Source organism: Palaemon carinicauda, chromosome 10 (assembly GCF_036898095.1).
Source record: "Palaemon carinicauda isolate YSFRI2023 chromosome 10, ASM3689809v2, whole genome shotgun sequence".
Lineage (NCBI taxonomy): Eukaryota > Metazoa > Arthropoda > Malacostraca > Decapoda > Palaemonidae > Palaemon > Palaemon carinicauda.
In genome coordinates, this window is record NC_090734.1 from 138962964 (window position 1) to 138977238 (window position 14275).

Genomic DNA, 14275 nt, shown 5'->3' on the forward strand with positions numbered 1-14275 from the left:
GAGAGAGAGAGAGAGAGAGAGAGAGAGAGAGAGAGAGAGATTTTCTTAATAATTCAATATGATACCTGTAGTCTTGACTAACAATATATATAAGGGCAGGCTAGTTATATTTCAAAAAGAAAAAGAAAAAAAAATAAGCATTTTCCAAATTAAAGCTTAAAAAAATACATAATAATCAATAATGAACGTTAAAGCAATTACTTGACATTATTCTCAACAGTACCTTCCATGGCGTCAGCAGACGCCTTCGTTTTCCGAGCAGCTAGGATATCTTCATAAAGACCCGGATTATTTTCTTTCAAATTCTTTTCTTCCTGCTCGTCCATGTCTCCTGCGACCCAACGCCTCATGGATACCTTCACGCCCTCCACCATCCGGTCCTTGGCCCGTTGCATGAAATTTGAATCACCACCAGTCTAACAACAAGAGCACAATAGTAATAATAATAATAATAATAATAATAATAATAATAATAATAATAATAATAATTTAAAAAGTAATCTTGAGAAGGTAATAATAATAATAATAATAATAATAATAATAATAATAATAATTTGAAAAGGAATCTTGAGAAGGTAATAATAATAATAATAATAATAATAATAATAATAATAATAATAATTGAAAAGGAATCTTGAGAAGGTAATAATAATAATAATAATAATTATAATAATAATAATAATAATAATAATTGAAAAGGAATCTTGAGAAGGTAATAATAATAATAATAATAATAATAATAATAATAATAATAATAATAATAATAATAATAATTTGAAAAGGAATCTTGAGAAGGCAATAATAATAATAATAATAATAATAATAATAATAATAATAATAATAATAATAATAATTGAAAAGGAATCTTGAGAAGGTAATAATAATAATAATAATAATAATAATAATAATAATAATAATAATAATAATAATAATAATAATAATTGAAAAGGAATCTTGAGAAGGTAATAATAATAATAATTATAATAATAATATTAATAATAATAATAATTGAAAAGGAATCTTGAGAAGGTAGGAACCCATACAGCCCCAAGACTTGTGCAGAAGTGCGTGTTACTTGAAGCCATTTGCCTAGCGAGAAAAGTGAAGGATTCCTAAGGAAGCTGGATGTAACCCAAAACCCCACAATATAAACCACTAGTCTCTGCAGACTGTGATTGACAATAATAATAATAATAATAATAATAAGAAGAAGAAGAAGAAGAAGAAGAAGAAGAAGAAGAAGAAGAAGAAGAAGAAGAAGAAGAAGAAGGAGAAGAAGAGGAAGAAGACAAAGAAGAAAAGGAAGAAGAGGGGTGATGCTAATAACAATTGTAATGATAAATAAAATAAGCCTACAAAAAGAAAAAAAAACACTTTCCTTTACCGTAAATTGTGGGTTTATTTTATATATATATATATATATATATATATATATATATATATATATATATATATATATATATATATATATATATATATATACACGGAAATTGTATTTTGATGTAATAGCAATGAAAGTTATTAGTATTATCATAATAATAACAACATACAGCAGGACTTAAAAAAAAAAAAAAAAAAAAAAAAAACACTTCCTTTATCATAAATTGTGGGTTTATTTTATTTATATGTACACGAAAGTTGTATTTTAATGTAATAGTAATAATAGTTATTAGTATTATCATAATAATAAAAGCATACAGCAGGACACCATTCAGGAAAAAAGCTGATGTAGATGTGCTTTCGCTCGATCGAAGAGTTTGTATTAAATATAAAGTCCACACCGAGTTTTATGATGCATTGAGTAAGGAATATTGATTTGCTATAACTGAATAAACCACTGATTTATTAAAGTTGAATTACTAGAATTCAATAAAACATAAAATACTGTTTATAGTTTTGGAACTTGCTACTGTACACCGGCCATGACTTCTGAGGTGTTTAATAAAAATGAAATTAGCAATTTTTCTTTGAATAACTTGATGATAAGATGAGATATAACAGGATAATAGAAAGAAGCTTAGCATAGATATACACACATTATATATATACATATATATATATATATATATATATACATATATATATATATATATATATATATACATACATGAGAGAGAGAGAGAGAGAGAGAGAGAGAGAGAGAGAGAGAGAGAGAGAGAGAGAGAGAGAGAGAGAGAGAGAGAGAGAGAGAGAATTTTACTCTACCAATCATATGAGAGAATTTTACTCTACCAATTATATCTGAGAATTTTATTCTAACAATTATATCTGAGAGAGAGAGAGAGAGAGAGAGAGAGAGAGAGAGAGAGAGAGAGAGAGAGAGAGGAGAGAGAGAGAGGAGAGAGAGAGAGAGAGAGAGAGTTTTACTCTACTAATTATATGAGAGAATTTTACCAATTATATCTGAGAATTTTATTCTACCAATTATATCTGAGAGAGAGAGAGAGAGAGAGAGAGAGAGAGAGAGAGAGAGAGAGAGAGAGAGAGAGAGAGAGAGAGAGAGAGAGAGAGAATTTTACTCTACTAATTATATCTGAGAGAATTTTACTCTACCAATCATATCTGAGAGAGAGAGAGAGAGAGAGAGAGAGAGAGAGAGAGAGAGAGAGAGAGAGAGAGAGAGAGAGAGAATTTTACTCTACTTATTATATCTGAGAGAATTTACTCTACCAATTACATCTGAGGGAATTTTACTCTACCAATTACATCTGAGAATTTTATTCTACCAATTATATCAGAGAGAGAGAGAGAGAGAGAGAGAGAGAGAGAGAGAGAGAGAGAGAGAGAGAGAGAGAGAGAGAGAGAGAGAGAGAGAGAGAGAGAGAGATATTTCAGTCAACTGCTTCTTAATGTACAGGTAAAAAACACCGAAAATAGTTGAAAAAATACGTAAAATAATAGCTTTATTCAGACAACCAATTCATCAAAGAAAAATGACTTCCTTACCTTAGCAACTGACTCCCACTGTTCGACCCCAAATTCTCTCAATTCATCCATCAGGTCATCCAACTCGGATGACAGGGCATCGAATGTGTCCCGGGTTAGATGCATGGCATCCTCTTCGGAAAGGATGCCATCCGAGTTGGCATCCAAGAGGATGAAGATGTTACTAGCGGCAGTCTGGCATTCCGGGGGACAGTCAACCAGGTTGGGGAGAATGATTCGATCCTGTGTAAATTTTAATACTGATAATTATTGACAAAGACAATACTACTACTACTACTACTACTACTACTACTACTACTACTACTACTACTACTACTACTACTACTACAGACATGTCTTTTTATAGTCTGTATGTTGATTATCTGTTTTAATAATGTTAATGTTTTTTTAAAATATTTTATTTTAATTTTTAATTACTTCTTATATCGTTTATTTATTTCCTTATTTCCTTTCCTCACTGGGCTATTTTCCCTGTTGGAGCCCTTGGGCTTATAGCATCTTGCTTTTCCAACTAGGGTTGTAGCTTGGCTTGTAACACTACTACTACTATTACTACTACTACTACTTCAGGCTGACATAAGTCTTTTTATAGTCTGTATGTTGATTATCTGTTTTAATATTGTTAATGTTTTTTAAAATATTTTATTTTAATTTTCAATTACTTCTTATATCGTTTATTTATTTCCTTTCCTCACTGGGCTATTTTTCCCTGTTGGAGCCCTTGGGCTTATGATATATTGCTTTTCCAACTAGGGTTGTAGCTTGGCTTGTACTACTACTACTACTACTACTACTACTACTACTACTACTAATAATAATAATAATAATAATTAATAATAATAATAATAATAATGAGAATATAATATTGCTAATACGTCTACTATTACTACTAATAATAATATATCTAACTTCTATCACAATCATTATTTACTACCACTGACACTGATCACCATCATTTTACAAAACAATTACAGCTTATTACCATCAGTATCTAATGTTTCTCTACTCATTATCATAATTATCTAGTAGTGCCTTAAACGGTAACCAATATCATCATCTCAATAAACCAACATGCATTATTAAGATTACTATATGGCAGATATATTCCATAAAAAAGTTGTATCATTCAATAATAATAATAATAATAATAATAATAATAATAATAATAACTTTTGTCAATTTATTTTTTCGGATTAAATAGCAATTAAAATAATCTTACAATTCTAAGGAAATAAGTTTAACAAATATAAAGAACACATACTCACTAGCTTTTGTAACCGTGAGATCCCATTTACATAATTCACTAGTAAAAATATCACGTTCGCTACATATATATGTGTGCGCGAGGTATTAATATAAAATTAATAGCCATAACAGCCTGTTAATTTCTACACTTGCTTCGTAGTGGCGTAATAGTTAAGAATTAACCTTACCTTTCTGACCACCGTGAGTCTATACCCCAACTGGGAAAAATATTTCCATTAATTTCCTTCAAAAGATAACCAATATATTAAGAAAAAACACGTTTGCTACATATATATGTGTATGAATTTTAATGGCCATAGCAACCTCTTAATTTCTAAACTTGCTTTGTAGTGACAGAAATTTAAGAATTAACCTCAGCCTTCTGACTACTGTAAGTTCATATCTCTTAATTCCTAAACTTGCTTTACAGTGGCGTAATTATTTAAGAATTAACATCAACTTTCTAACCACCGTGAGTTCATATCCCACCTGGGAAAAATAATTCCTTTAATTTCAACGGATAATCAATATATTAAGAAGAAATACCATAGATCATTGCGGTAATTACAGCAATACAGAACTGGCGAACGCTATCAGGATTCTCTTTAATATAAAAGCAAGACGGACTTACATATATGAAATCATGAAGGAACTCCGTCGCGTCCCTGCGTTGACTGGACAGAAGGTAGAACCGAACTAGATGGAGTAGCGGGTTCTCGCTTGACCATAAGACTGGAGACGATCGCCGGAGACCTTGAGGGAGGACCTCCCAAATTGTTCTGGAGGGTCGTCTTCTCATGTTCTTCTTGCGATAAGTTTTGTTACTTTTCAGATCCGTGGAAGAGAAGCGTCTTAGTCAATTCTATATTCATTAAAAATGGTCTCTTCAATATCTAACTTATACTTTCTCTTCTCAAATCATGTTCAAATAAAAAACTATCTTCATACATCTAGTTATTATAACAAATAAAAATTGAGATTATGATGAAAACAATAATTAATCACACACAAATAGTAATAGTAATAGTTATTGCTATAGTCATATAAATCCTAACGTTAAATAAATATGCCGCTATTAAAAATAATAATCTAAAGTATAATCATACCTCCAATAATCATGAAGATGATACAAAATTCTTACAGTTATGACGACTAAAATTCTGAGAATGCTGATTTCTCATCACTAATAACAATGGTAAACTCTGACTACCATTCAATCTTTTTATTGTTGAAACTGATCTGCAAAATATATAAAATCCACATAGGATACTGCACAGGTCCAAGAATACTGCCTAGAACTAAAGGATAATGTTTTATGAGATACCATCTAGATCAAAGATACCGACAAGAACACGGAGATACTATCTATATCTAGGAGATACTACATATAAAGGAGATCTTGAAAGATCCAATAAATAATAAAAACGATACCGTTAATATCCACGAGAAATTATGCTAGCCCAAGAGTCCCGATCTATGTGAAAGTAATACTGCTAACATCAATGAATTGTTCCCTGCTTCTAGCAAATACAATCAATTTAATGGATACCACCTGAAAACAAATATTACCTACCTCCACGAGCTACTGCGGAAATACAAAGGATGAAATATAAATCCTGAATATACATTATTTCCTTAACTAAGCAAAGAGAATTCAAGAGATTTTAGAGAAAAAAAAGGGGGAATCCACCAAGATCAAGCCGACCCAATTAAGTTACTGATATAACAAAACCATCACAGTTTAAAGGCCATTCATGAATGGCAGAGGCAAGGGACAGTGTCACTGCCTTAGCAAGCAGGACTATGCCAGGCAATGGCTGCTGATGACTCAGCATATAGACATATAGGCTACCCAAAACTCCCAATCTTTATTATTATTAATTGCTAAGCTACAACCCTAGTTGGAAAATCAGGATACAATAAGCCCAGGAGCTCCAATAGGGAAAATAGCCTAGTGAGAAAAGGAAACAAGGAAAAATAAAATGTTAAGAACAGTAACAACATGAAAATAAATATCTCCTATATAAACTATAAAAACTTTAACAAAACAAGAGGAAGAGAAATAAGATAGAATAGTGTGCCCGAGTGTACCCTCAAGCAAGAGTGAACTCTACCCCAAGCCAGTGGAAGACCATGGTATTGAGGCTTATGGCACTACCCAAGACTAGAGAACAATGGTTTGATTCTGGAGTGTCCTCCTGGAGGAGTTGCTTACCATAGCTAAAGAGTCACTTCTACCCTTACTAAGAGGAACGTGGCCACTGAACAATTACAGTGCAATAACCATTTGGGTTAAGAAGAATTGTTACCTTTCCATATCTTCGCTTAACTCGGACTCCTCGTGGATATCGTGTTTCATCTCGCCTTCAGACAGAATGCTATCCACAACATCATCGCGAATGGTTAGATCATCCTCCCAGATCATCCTCAAAGCAATAGAGTCGACAGAAGATGATGCTTGCCATATCCTATAGAGAGTTTCAACTTTGATTTACGTCATAATATCAACAGTAATCAACGCTGTAACCTTTGGGATATTGACAAATATTTTTGTTTGTTTGTTCAAGTGACATTTAAAAATTTTATTTACCAGTATATGATTTTAATAAAAATCGAGACTATAACGAAATTACAAATTGATATTTACAAAATGCATATATTGGGACAAATAAAAACTGACTTAAAGGTTATGACAATGAAAATTTCAGCAAATAAGCTCTACACAAAATAGATTTGTTTTAGTTTTCCTATCTCTCTTATTGAAAACTCATTCTTCAAATATATACAAAAAATTTAAAAATGAATTGTTTACTTTCTTATTTTTCTCTTGGAAAAGTCCACCCCTAGAGCATTTAGGTATACAGTACTTATCTTTTAGCAACCCCTCTCTATGAGGTTTTATGAAAACCTCACTATATATTATACAATTAATAAAAACAGGATTGAAATTTTTCACTATTATTGCTCTTTGAGAAAGCTCACTCAAAAGACTATGACAATTGATCTACCCTCTTCTCTCAATTTGTCAAAACATTGCTTATAATAAAAAAAATCTTACTATAGTCAATTTCTTTTAGCAATGCAGATTTACACCGACTCGCAGCGGTGCCTTTTAAGCTCGGAAAAGTTTCCTGACCGCTGATTGGCTTGACGAGATAATTCTAACTAAAAGGGCACCGCTGCGAGTCGGTGCAAATCTGCCTCGATAAAAGAAATGGACTATAGTTCTCCCTCTATTATTTATAAAAAAAATAAATTATCTCTCTAAAGAAAAATAATTCCCAATAAATTGATTTCAATTTTATCATTATCAATCTATTTTTTGTCTATTCGAATTAATTCAGATAAAAAGAACTCTAATTATAGATACTAAGACTTTATCTCTTCCGTTTTCTTCCCTTTAAAAAAATACTCAACTAAAGCCATAAAAACACACCAGCAAAAGATGTGAAAAACTCACCATTCCAACGGCAAGAAGAGGCAGTCCCTCTGATCTAATTCAGCCCGGACCAAAAACAAATCCTCGTGCATTTCATCGGGAGTAGACTTGCCTACCCTTAGGGTACAGGTGTCCTCCTGGCACTGTAAAGGTTTAACGTTTAAAGACCACTCATGAATGGCAGAGGCAAGGGACAGTGACATTGCCCTATCGAGCAGGACATTGTCCTACAGACTGATCATATATACATATGATCAGCGCCCATGGCCACTCCCTACCCAAGCTAGGATAAAAGAGGACCAGACAATGGCAGGTGATGACTCAGTAGATAGAATTATAGGCTACCCCCAGGCTCCCCAACTTTAGCGCACAAGAATGGTGAAGTTGCAGCGACCAAAGGAACTAACGAGTTTTAGCAGGACTCAAACCCCAGTCTGGCGATCACCAGGAAAGGACGTTACCAACAGGCCTCCACATTTCATTTATATATGAAAAAATTTGCCCAATACAAAAAAAAAAGAAAAAAAAAATCTATTATCAATGAATTCTTCGAAAGGTAATTTTTCATATTTGGCAAAATAAGGTCTTTAATTAGCCCAGGCCTGGTTGATGATGGAAGATACAAATACTATGGGAAAACAAGAAGAGAGTTGAAACAACCAATTTCATCATTTAAGATATTGCTAATTGCTACCTATGACATTACGGAAAAAAAAATAAAGAAAAACCTATTTGAATACGTTAGAAATACCTTGTCAGGTATCGTATCAATAAAATATTACTGCTTCTGATGTATCATTGAAAGTTTAAGACCTTTTCTAGGAGTTCTTCTAAAAATTCAATTAAAATATATAACATTTCTTCCTTAAAGTACTAAGTTTATGAGCATGTTACATGAATATTCATATAAGAAAACGAAAGCAGTATACAATTTATACTGAAATTTCAGAAATTAAGCTTGAGACATTTAATAATAATAATAATAATAATAATAATAATAATAATAATAATAATAATAATAATAATAATGTTTCATATTACTGATCAAAATATACAAAAGCTCTAACCATACAATATTTATGACCAATAAAGTTAATACTTTCTCATTTTCCTATTTATAAATCAATCGTTTGTACGGGAATAATTCACTCACAGTCATGTACTCCCACTGTACTGGGAACGGCGTCAAATATACAGAAACATGTCCTTCCAGGATACAAACAACTGAAGCGCTATGGAAGGATCTGCTTCTCCTATCGATTTGTGATAGCCATCCTCTTCGCGTGTAGTGTAAGCCCTAATAAAGATTATAATTTGTAACATAAAATATGTATATATATATATATATATGTAATTTATATATATATATATATATATATATATATATCACTAACACTCGTGATTCTAATCAATGTAAATATCAAGCACAATGGCATTTAATACCAAATTTTACCTTATGAAAATATATATATATATATATATATATATATATATATATATATATATATATATATATATATATATATATATATATATGTATATATATATATCCACTGGAATTCATTTATGGTAATAGCTTCTGGCTGGGTAGAGATTCGAACTCGTGCCCCTTTCTCTTCATAGCTCCGTTGGTAGAGTCCTCGCAGGCATGGGTTCGGCTGAGTGGCACGAGTTCAAATCTCAGCCCAGTCCGAAGCTATTGCCATAAATGAATTCCAGTGGATATATATTCCCAAGGCAAAATTCGGTATTAAATGTCATTGTGGTTGATATTTATACACACAGACATACATACACACACACACTATATATATAGCAACAACAACAAATGCAGCCGTTTCTAGTCAACTGCAGGACAAAGGTCTCAAGGCATGTCAATTCGTGTGTGTGGTTTGGCCAGGTTTCATCAGCATGCTGGCCAGTGCGGATTGCTGGTGGTGGGAGATTTTCGTCCGATCGCTCGGAGCAAACCAACCTAGTATGAGTGTCCCCTACTAGTACAGTTTTGCTGATTATGGCGATATACAAACCCCTTCTCCACATTAAGGTATCCCCACTCCGAAATGGTTTATATATATATATATATATATATATATATATATATATATATATATATATATATATATATATATATACATACTGTATATATATATAAATGGATAGATAGATAGATAAAAAGATAGACAGATAGATATTAGTTAATATATTGATCGAATACAGTGAAGAAAAATTACTAAATCGGGTTTAAGTCTAAAAGTGTTTCAGAGAGGTAAAAGTTAGGAGCACTCGAGTTCATATCTATCTGGAGTACCATAAGATCTGTTGCGAACAGATGGTGACTGATAAACATTCATAATGGGTTTAGTATTGGATGAAGCAAATTGATTCAAACATGAACAAGAGCAAACACTGCAAACAATATTTCGTACCTCCACTGAAAAGAAAAAAAAAAAAAAAAAAAAAGTTTCTTAAACTGTCCAACTATAGTAAAAAAAAAAATCCAAGGATTTTATTCTTATTTTTTCTATTTTTATGTGTGCAGTTTTCATAATATATCGATAATTTACGCATGTATTTGAATAATATCCATAGCCAAATTATCGATTTATCTCATGAAAAACACAAACACAATTAATTAATAAAATAATTAGGGAAAATTGGTTGTATGATGATGATTATAATATAAATAAAAATCATAACTTTAAAAGTAAAAATTTCAAACTAGTTTAACAATACACCTTAGTCAATAAATCTCTCATTTCGGACAATTAAAGAAACTCACCGCTCTAATGACAGCATCGAAATCAAACCACTCAAGAAATTCCGGCAGCCTGAGTAGTTTCCTAAAGAGATATAGGGATTACAAGAGCAGTTACCCATTTGAAAGGTTAATACAAGAAAAAAAAAGAAAAGTTAAATGTAAATAAGGGCAATAAAAAAGGAAATTCATCATTCAGAGAAAAGAATAAATTCTATAAACGGTAAATATAAAATACATTATTGAAATGAAAGTGAAATTGAGCAATTTTGTAAAAACTGCTCTTAGCTGTATAATGAAGCTCAACCCTAATGCAGTTTCTCTCTCTCTCTCTCTCTCTCTCTCTCTCTCTCTCTCTCTCTCTCTCTCTCTCTCTCTCTCTCTCTCTCTCTCTCTCTCACACACACACACACATATATATATATAATATATATATATATATCTATATATATATATATATATAAAATTTATATATATATATATATATATATATATATATATATATATATATATATATATATATAACATAAATGTGCGCATTCAAAACATTATACACTCCAACGCGCATATACAGTACATACATAGATATTCAACATACACACTAAAAGTATAAATGAGGTACTTCATTTACCCAAAATCTTTTGTAACGTTAACAAACGCTTCACCAGAAAACTTATTGGCCTCTAATCCGAATCTCCGGAGAGACACTTCTACTATCTCCCAAGATTCTTCTTTCACTTCATTATGTGTCTCTTTCATTTGTTCATATTTTTTTCTTTCCTTTTCTTTATTTGCATGTACGTCTTTGCCTCTGTTTTGTTTTGATTTCTTTTCATCGTTTACTATTGTTTCCCCCTTTTGGTTTTCATTTTTTTCAAGTTTGTCTCCCTTATTTTCTTCAAGTTTCTCTCCCTTATTTTCAAGTGTCTCTCCCTTATTTTCAAGTGTCTCTCCTTCCTTTTTTTCAAGTTTCTCTCCTTCATTTTCATCAAGTTTCTCTCCTTCCTTTTTTTCAAGTGTCTCTCCTTCCTTTTCTTCAAGCGCCTCTTCTTCCTTCACTTCAAGTTTCTCTCCTTCCTTTTTTCCAAGTTTACCTCCTACGTTTTCTTCAACTATCTTTCCTCCATCAGTTGCAACTGCACAAAATGTGGTTGCTGCTTCCAGACTAGCATGCAATCTGGCAAAACTCCAGGGGGACAAGTTACGGACGGTCTTCTTGTCGAGGGCGGCCGTTATCATCACAGGCTGGTAACTATTATCTATGAATTCCTCCATAGAGATGTCTTTGGCTGATGCCTTGTAGACATGCACTAATGGCAGGTTGATGTAGGATTTCGGACGATCTCTGTCAAAAGTAGCGTCGCTGACGAGGAATAACAAACAAATGACAGTCGATATCAAATACATTGTGGAAAGTTTATGGTATTTTAATTATTTGGGTAGCAATTGCTATACCTGGAAATCAAATGGAAAGATAAACAGTAGGAAAATGCATTCATCAACATGCAATTTTTTTTTTAAAAGGTTAAATTTTTAGATCATATAATAACCCAAAAAGGTATCTGACCCTGCTCCAGTAAAGTAGAAACTATTAGAGATTTCCCCAGGCCACACACCCCTAAGAAAGTAGCTATGCTCCTTGACTTCGTGAACAAAATGTTCCTTATTTCTGACTTCGTAAATGCTACTTCCATCACTCCAAAGCAAAATTAAAGAAATTCTATCAAGTAATATGGTTGAAACTAGTTAATTTATCTTTATATACAAAAGAGATGTGGAGTTTCAGAGAAATATTAAACATAAGTACAGTAAATATGAAAATCAAAAATGAAATTGCAATTATTTAGTAATTTTATGTGTGTACTAATTAATGAAATGAATCAAATTGCTGCTAACTTCAACCAATCTCATTGATTTTAAATTTGCACAAATTTAGGAAAAGCATTACCTAAATAAACCTCGCTATTGTAATATACAAAATTTACTTCAAACACTGAATATAACATTCTGTCAAAACTGATGATAAATAATTACATCAAAGAATTAGGCACCAATGTTTTCGATAACGTTTGGATTGCACTGTTAAAAATTTGCTGAAAAAAAAAGTTGCCAGGCATTTACCGTTTTAAAAACGGATATATTGACATTAAGGAATGGTATTACGGTCACCAGCCCGTAAAAGATAATAACAAAGTAGGGTAAAAAATACGGTCGCCCGTATGTTACTGAAATACCGCTGAGAACAATATATTTTTACGGAGAATTTCCGATTGAAATTACTGTTTTTTTAAGAGTGTGCATATAATACACCAGGAAAATGTACACAAATGTTCATAAATAATTATGGGAATTCACAGATAACACTATTGAAAACACCGTTTAAAAAAAATCACTGGGAAACGGGACATTTCATCATTGGTTTAAAAAAAAAAAACACTAATTTTCGATATTTTGAAAACTTAGGATATTCACAAAACCTCCAGAAATAAAAAAAAAAGAGAAATTTTTCCACAGAACAGTACACGAGAAGATGAAAACTACTAATACTTCTACGACAACTTCTATCCTTATCAGTATAGAAATTCGTCGTTATCGTTGTAATCTCTTGGGGAACGTGTCATCTGTCTATCTCTCCATCTCTTCATTTATCTTCTCGACTTTTTATCAGCCTTTCTTTCTCATCGATTATTTCCTATTGACTTTCAAGTTCCGATAATGTTGTTCAGTGTGACGGATATACTGAAAATATCAAATAATTTGCGTGGAGAGAGAGAGAGAGAGAGAGAGAGAGAGAGAGAGAGAGAGAGAGAGAGAGAGATCTTCGAGTTGAAATATTTCATGGTGCGAATGTATATATATATATATATATAATGGGAATAACACTAAGAGACAGAAAAAGAGCAATATGGATACGAGAGCAAACTAAGGTAAAGGATATTCTAACATGTAAGAATATATAATGACAATGTCAGACAATAAATTGACATAAAGAATGACAGAATGGGTCCAAAAGATTGCAAAAGAAGTAGGGGAAGGGAGAGAAGATGGATTATATGTATATATGGTCAGTCTCTAGGGCATTGTTCTGCTTGATAGGGCAATGTCACTGTCCCTTGCCTATGCCATTCATGAGAGGTCTTTAAAACCTTTAAATAAAGGAAGCTTTGGCTTAGTGCCCACCTTAAGGATGTGTGGCTTAACTGCTTGGCTTAAAAGATGCTCAGCTCAAGAGCCCTTCTTAGAAGATATTTGGTTTGGTTAACTACCAGTATGGAATTTACACCCTACCAAATGGGAACACCATGTACGAGTCACGTTCGATTTAATAATATAATTAATCGAATTACCAAGAGGGAATCATTGCATATGTTACCACAAGAACTCTTATACTTCATTAAAGAGATTTGGAAAACTGAGGTAAAAATAGAATTTTCAAATTGATTAAATAAGTGAAGTGACCACAAAAGTTTTCAAAATGAATAAATTCTCGGTGACATCTACACTGTACTAAAACGTATTTTGGTTTGATATCTACATGGCAAATTTCATTAGAAACGAAAATATAAAATAAGTGACAATGAAATTAGAATATAAAAATTCTATTCTTTTCATTTTGGAATAAAATCTATATAACAGCAAATATGGCTAAAATTTAATCCAAATATACAAAACATATAGAAACAATGAAATTAGAATATAAAAATTCTTTTATTTTCAATTTAGGCTAAAATCTACAAAATAATTTTTTTTTAAATGTAATTTTTTTTTCTTGGTTACCTTACAGCAAATCTCCAATCTTTGGTTTTTATCACCCATATATGTTTTCCAAATACTTGTTATCCATAAATTTCTAAATACAAAGCGGATCATTAAAAATAGTTATTCTT

The 14275-nt window shown here is 31.7% G+C and overlaps 1 protein-coding gene across 1 annotated transcript in view; it reads right to left on the reverse strand.

Annotated features, from left to right (window-relative positions):
* LOC137648827 (uncharacterized) overlaps positions 1-12915 on the reverse strand; it is a 14544-nt gene extending 1629 nt beyond the window's left edge. The window contains exons 1-8 of the mRNA XM_068381988.1: positions 12866-12915; positions 11020-11843; positions 10413-10473; positions 8784-8927; positions 7652-7773; positions 6501-6659; positions 4823-5015; positions 2947-3168 (exon numbers count right to left, since the gene is read on the reverse strand). Of these exons, the coding sequence (XP_068238089.1) occupies positions 2947-3168; positions 4823-5015; positions 6501-6659; positions 7652-7773; positions 8784-8927; positions 10413-10473; positions 11020-11795 (1677 nt within the window). The 5' untranslated portion in view covers positions 11796-11843; positions 12866-12915. The remainder of the gene's footprint in view (positions 1-2946; positions 3169-4822; positions 5016-6500; positions 6660-7651; positions 7774-8783; positions 8928-10412; positions 10474-11019; positions 11844-12865) is intronic.
* Between the last annotated feature and the right edge of the window lie 1360 nt (positions 12916-14275).